At 46.0% G+C, this 6,000-nt stretch overlaps 1 protein-coding gene across 2 annotated transcripts in view; it reads left to right on the plus strand.

Annotated features, from left to right (window-relative positions):
• Window positions 1-5,762, plus strand: part of FHIT (fragile histidine triad diadenosine triphosphatase) — a 28,640-nt gene extending 22,878 nt beyond the window's left edge. For both annotated transcript variants that reach the window (XM_088468103.1, XM_088468104.1), the window contains one exon: window positions 4,954-5,762. In XM_088468103.1, the coding sequence (XP_088324229.1) occupies window positions 5,235-5,681 (447 nt within the window). In that variant the 5' untranslated portion in view covers window positions 4,954-5,234 and the 3' untranslated portion in view covers window positions 5,682-5,762. The remainder of the gene's footprint in view (window positions 1-4,953) is intronic.
• The last annotated feature ends 238 nt before the right edge of the window (window positions 5,763-6,000 follow it).

Here is a 6,000-nt window from a genome sequence, read left to right on the forward strand (position 1 = left end):
TTGGATCTGGATTGGTTTTGCCAAAACCACCCTTCCGTGTTTTGGGTTCTGGGTTTTGTGTTTTGGATCTGGATTTTTTCTTAAAAAATAAAAAAAACCCGCTAAAATCACATAAATGGGCCTTTTTTTGTTCCTACGCTATTAATAACCCCAATAACATTAATTTCCACTCATTTCCACTCTATTCTGAACACCTCACACCTCACAATATTGTTTTTAGGCCAAAAGGTTGTACCGAGGAAGCTGGATGACTATGCTAAGCGACACAAGGGGGCGGCACAAACACGTGGCCCATCTAGGAGTGGCACTGCAGTGGCAGACAGGAAGCCAATCAGCGTTATGGTGCCCATTTGCATGTAGCACGAACCCGGGAGATCCGTGCTACATGCATCTGTGTGATTGGCACAGAGCAATGACAGGTCCGTGAGACCCGTCTGTGCTGCTGTGGTAAAAAAAAAAAAAAAAAACCTGTGTAAAAAAAGAAAAAAATGGCGTGCACCCCCCCAAAAAAGAGCAACCAGCCCCGGGCATTAGTAACCCAGTGCTGGGTGTGCTTAAATACAGGGGACAAACGACGTAGGGGTCCCCTGTACTTAAGCACAACCAGCACCGGGCTAGTCAGAACCAGCGCTGGTTGCCAAAATACGGGGGACAAACGACGTAGGGGTCCCCTGTATTCTGCGCAACCAGCTCTGGGCTCTGATCCGGTCCTGGTTCTGGAAATATAGGGGACAAAAAATGAGTAGGGTTCCCCTGTATGTTCCAGAACCAGCACTGGACTTTTTCTAGCGGGGGGCTGATGCCACAGCCAGGGGAGCCCTTTCACCGGGCCCCCCAGCCGCAGCATCAACCCTGACCGCTAGTCAGCCCAGGCCGGGGATCCCTGGAGAGCTGGGGACCCCCCCAATAAAGGGGTCACCCTCTCCAGGGCACCCCAGGCCCAGGCTGATAGCCCGGGGCTATCCCCGCCACCCCTGGTGGCGGTGGGTGGCGGGTTGATTGTGTGGTGTGGTGTAAATAAAGAATATCAAACATTGTCTTTACAAGTAGAACTGCAAGTCCCAGCTAGCCTGCCCCGCATGCTGGTACTTGGAGAACCACAAGTACCAGCATGCAGGGCATTAAGGGCCCACTAGTACCTGTAGTTCACCTGTAAAAAAAATGTTTAAAAAAACACAGGACACACACACCGTGACAGTATAAGTTTATTAAACATACATACACACACACACATGTACACATACTCACCTATGTAACCTGTAGCATCTGTCCACTTGTCCGGTAAAGTATCCCTAGGGGACCTGTGAAAAAAAACATACTCACCATCTCCTATGCGAGGTTCTGTCCTCTTCGTTCCAAAGTAGGCATCCCCGGACTTGGCAAAAAAAAAAAAAACGAAAACGCGATCCACGAACTTAGTACCGTTCTATAGAACGGTACTTCCCGAATGAGAGCTTAGCGACGGGGTATCACCATGGAAACCCCGCTGCTAAGCGTTCATTGGCTGAGAGAGGTCATCTCCCGTCTCTCAGCCAATGAACGGCTCCCTCCATTGTAGTCAATGGTGGGAACCGCAGGGTAAACTTTAATAACCTTGCGGCTCCCAGCATTGACTACAATGGAGGGAGCCGTTCATTGGCTGAGAGAGACGGGAGATGGCCTCTCTCAGCCAATGAACGCTTAGCAGCGGGGTTTCCATGGTGATACCCCGCCGCTAAGCTCTCATTCGGGAAGTACCGTTCTATAGAACGGTACTAAGTTCGTGGATCGCGTTTTCGTTTTTTTTTTTTTGCCAAATCCGGGGATGCCTACTTTGGAACGAAGAGGACAGAACCTCGCATAGGAGATGGTGAGTATGTTTTTTTTCACAGGTCCCCTATGGATACTTTACCGGACAAGTGGACCGATGCTACAGGGTTACATAGGTGAGTATGTGTACATGTGTGTGTGTGTGTGTGTGTGTATGTATGTTTAATAAACTTATACTGTCACGGTGTGTGTGTCCTGTGTTTTTTTTAAACATTTTTTTACAGGTGAACTACAGGTACTAGTGGGCCCTTAATGCCCTGCATGCTGGTACTTGTGGTTCTCCAAGTACCAGCATGCGGGGCAGGCTTGCTGGGACTTGCAGTTCTACTTGTAAAGACAATGTTTGATATTCTTTATTTACACCACACCACACAATCAACCCGCCACCCACCGCCACCAGGGGTGGCGGGGATAGCCCCGGGCTATCAGCCTGGGCCTGGGGTGCCCTGGAGAGGGTGACCCCTTTATTGGGGGGGTCCCCAGCTCTCCAGGGATCCCCGGCCTGGGCTGACTAGCGGTCAGGGCTGATGCTGCGGCTGGGGGGCCCGGTGAAAGGGCTCCCCTGGCTGTGGCATCAGCCCCCCGCTAGAAAAAGTCCAGTGCTGGTTCTGGAACATACAGGGGAACCCTACTCATTTTTTTCCCCTGTATTTCCAGAACCAGGACCGGATCAGAGCCCAGAGCTGGTTGCGCAGAATACGGGGGACCCCTACGTCGTTTGTCCCCCGTATTTTGGCAACCAGCTCTGGTTCTGACTAGCCCGGTGCTGGTTGTGTTTAAGTACAGGGGACCCCTATGTCGTTTGTCCCCTGTATTTAAGCACACCCAGCACTGGGTCACTAATGCCCGGGGCTGGTTGCTCTTTTTTTGGGGGGGAGGACGCCATTTTTTTCTCTTTTTACACAGGTTTTTTTTTTTTTATTTACCACAGCAGCACAGACGGGTCTCACGGACCCGTTAGTGCTCTGTGTCAATGACACAGATGCAAGTAGCACGGATCTCCTGGTCCGTGCGTGCATCTGTGTCATTGAAATACACAGCAGCACAGACGGGTCTCACTGACCCATCTGTGCTCTGTGTCACTGTCAATCACACAGATGCATGTAGCACGGATCTCACGAGTCCGTGCTACATGCAAATGAGCACCATAATGCTGATTGGCTGAGAGCCGTGACAGACGGCTCTGTCAGCCAATCAGCACTTTGCCCATTAAAGGCAAAGGCATTTTTTTTTAAATGGCCGCTCGAGGCAAAACCTCGAGATCCGACAGCAGATCTCGAGGTTTTGCCTCGGGAGAGGGATCCGGGGCAGACAGGGAGATCCGAGCTTGGGCTCGGATCGCCCCGGATCCCCGAAGTTCGGGTGGGTTCGGTTCTCAGGGAACCGAACCCGCTCATCCCTAGTTTAAACTGGCTTGAACATGGTCAGAAGTTCAAGACTGTATCATGATGTTTTTACCATTAGAGCCACTTCCATGATCTGACATAAGAACCACTTTGGAAAAGTTTTGAGCATTTCTACATAACAAGATACAATTTCCAACATTCTGAGCTCAGGAATTCATGAATATTAAGATGTACTATTATTATTGCATACTTGCCGACTTGGGGAGGAGAAGCAGGTGGGAGGTGTTGGGGGCTGAGTGGGTTGCTTTAAGCCCCGCCCCCCACAACAATTTGCCACTAAATGCATATTTAAATAAGGGGCGGGGCCAAATGACACCATTCTCATAGAATCGCGACATTAGGTCATGCCCCCTACTCGCGGACCCGCAAGAAAATTCTCATTATTCTGCCCACTTCACTAGGAAGTGGGCAGAATGCGGGAGAAGTGCCTACCCTTCCGGGGGTGCGGGTGGTTGAAAAATCGTGAGCCTCCCCTGACTTCTGGGAGGGTAGGCATGTATGTATTATTATTGTACTATATCATCGTGTATTTTTAAAAATGTGTGTCACTTACTGCTCACATGTTATTTACACATGTTAGATCTGCTGTTGCTAACCTTTTTTATGTTTAAATGTGCTATACAGATGTGCCCAGATACATCTATCCTCCGTGCGCTACAAGTCGCGCCATATTATTATAGTTTATCTATATGGCGCCGCAAGTGTTCTGCAGCGCCTTACAAGGTACATAAACAAATAGATTAATTTACAGTGACTTACAGTACAGTACAATACATTACAGCACATGGATAATATACATTGCTATATTCGCGACCATAACACCCAAATAAGCAACAATGCAAAGCAACCAAGTGTTAGGTGCCCTGGTAGAGAGTAAGAAGTAGATGAAGGTAAAGAAGGAGAAGCACAAGATTGTAGAGGGCCCTGCTCATAGGAGCTTACATTCTAAGGGGGAGGGACAGACAAACAGTGGTTACACAGATGGGGTAGGCAGGAGGAAGGAGTATGTAGCAGCACGTTAAGATGACCATACATAACGTGGGAGCTCTGTGTGACTTGGTAGCGCAGAGTGTCCTTTTTGTGCGTCTTTTTACCTTCAAATACATCTTATGCACACAACGATGCGACTAGATAGCACAAGCAACTTCTGCTGATATAAAATTACATGCACCATGCCTATGTTCTCTGTGTGTGTGACTGTGGGTGTATCTGTATGCTAAACGAAACGTTACAGTGTTACAGCCCCTGACACTGTAACATAGCATTTTGCATGGATGATACAGCCGCACTTGCTCAGAGAACATAGGCATGCTGCATATTATTGTAATCAGCAGAAGCTGCTTGTGCTATCTAGTCGCATCGTTGTGTGCATAAGACGCATTTAAAGGAAAAAGGACGCACAAAAAGACGCTCGGCGCTACCGAGTCACGGCATGGCTCGACTAGAAGGGCTGTTTAATGTGCAAGGATTCTAGATGTATGTGTACCCATCTGTGTATTACCATTCCTAGATCAAGCTGTCCTGGTCACTAGTTCGTCTCACTTTTAGTTTTTCAGAACCACTAGTCTTAATGGGACAGGAGCTAAGTTTATGTAATTGCCTAAAAAATCCATACATCTGTAAAAGCCTGCAATTTAATAATTAAAAAGGGGTTTACTTTTGTTATGTAACATAACAGTAGTAGTAGTGTCATGTTTTGAAATGGAAATATTTCTTGTAACTTGTTTTTGTTTTGCAGCTTTAATCTATTTTTCTAGATTATGACGATAAAATCATGTCCTGGAACTGCTAAGTCTGGGAAAGAAACTTGAAGCCTCTTCTAAAACAAGTAACACATATGACCATACGGCGCCTTTGTTGCTTACTTATATGTTGTTCTGCCAACATAAATCACGCTAATCCTGTGGCTGCATAATTGCCAGCTTTCTGCATAAGCTTATCTTACTTATCCTAGTAAACATCCGATTTTTGATGAATACTTAGAACAATATCATATTCATTTATTTGTGACCTTCCATTATGTCTCTGTGGTTTGGAAAACATCTTATTAAGCCAACTGTGTCCTTCTTAAAGACTGAGCTGTCTTTTGCCATTGTGAATAGGAAACCAGTGGTACCAGGTCATGTACTAGTTTGTCCACTGCGGCCTGCAAAACGTTTCAGGGACCTAATGCCTGAAGAAATAAATGACCTCTTTAACACAGTCCAGAGAGTTTCCAATGTTGTGGAGACCCACTTTGGTGGCACCTCCCTAACCATTTCAATCCAGGATGGTCCAGAAGCTGGACAGACTGTTCATCATGTTCATGTGCACATTCTGCCAAGAAGAGCAGGAGACTTTGAAAGGAATGACAAGGTGTATGATGTCTTGCAAAACCATGATAAAGAAGAGCATGAAGCCCAAGATAAATGGAGATCTGAAGAAGAGATGGAAAGAGAGGCTGCAGAACTCAGGAAATATTTCTAATTCATGAAATTTCTGTCAGCACTACATATTACTTTTGGTTGCAGCTGCTTTTCAGGTTTGTTAAAAAGGAATTCAAATTAAAGAAAGATTTATAACTATTAAACAGTTTTTTTTTGTTTAGATCAACTCAGATAACTCACAAAAGATTTGGATTCAGACTGAAACCAGTAATCTGTTAAGAATTGTTATATGTGATAAGATTTTTTATTTTATTACAACTTTACGAGTTGATCTAAAGGGTTTAACGGTATTTAAAGGGTTTAATAAATTCATATCTAAAGGGTTTAATGGTATAAATGTGGGACAGGTCACATGGATT

The sequence above is a fragment of the Taudactylus pleione genome, unplaced genomic scaffold (genome assembly GCF_031769625.1).
Source record: "Taudactylus pleione unplaced genomic scaffold, aTauple2 ptg000080l, whole genome shotgun sequence".
Classification (NCBI taxonomy): Eukaryota; Metazoa; Chordata; class Amphibia; order Anura; family Myobatrachidae; genus Taudactylus; species Taudactylus pleione.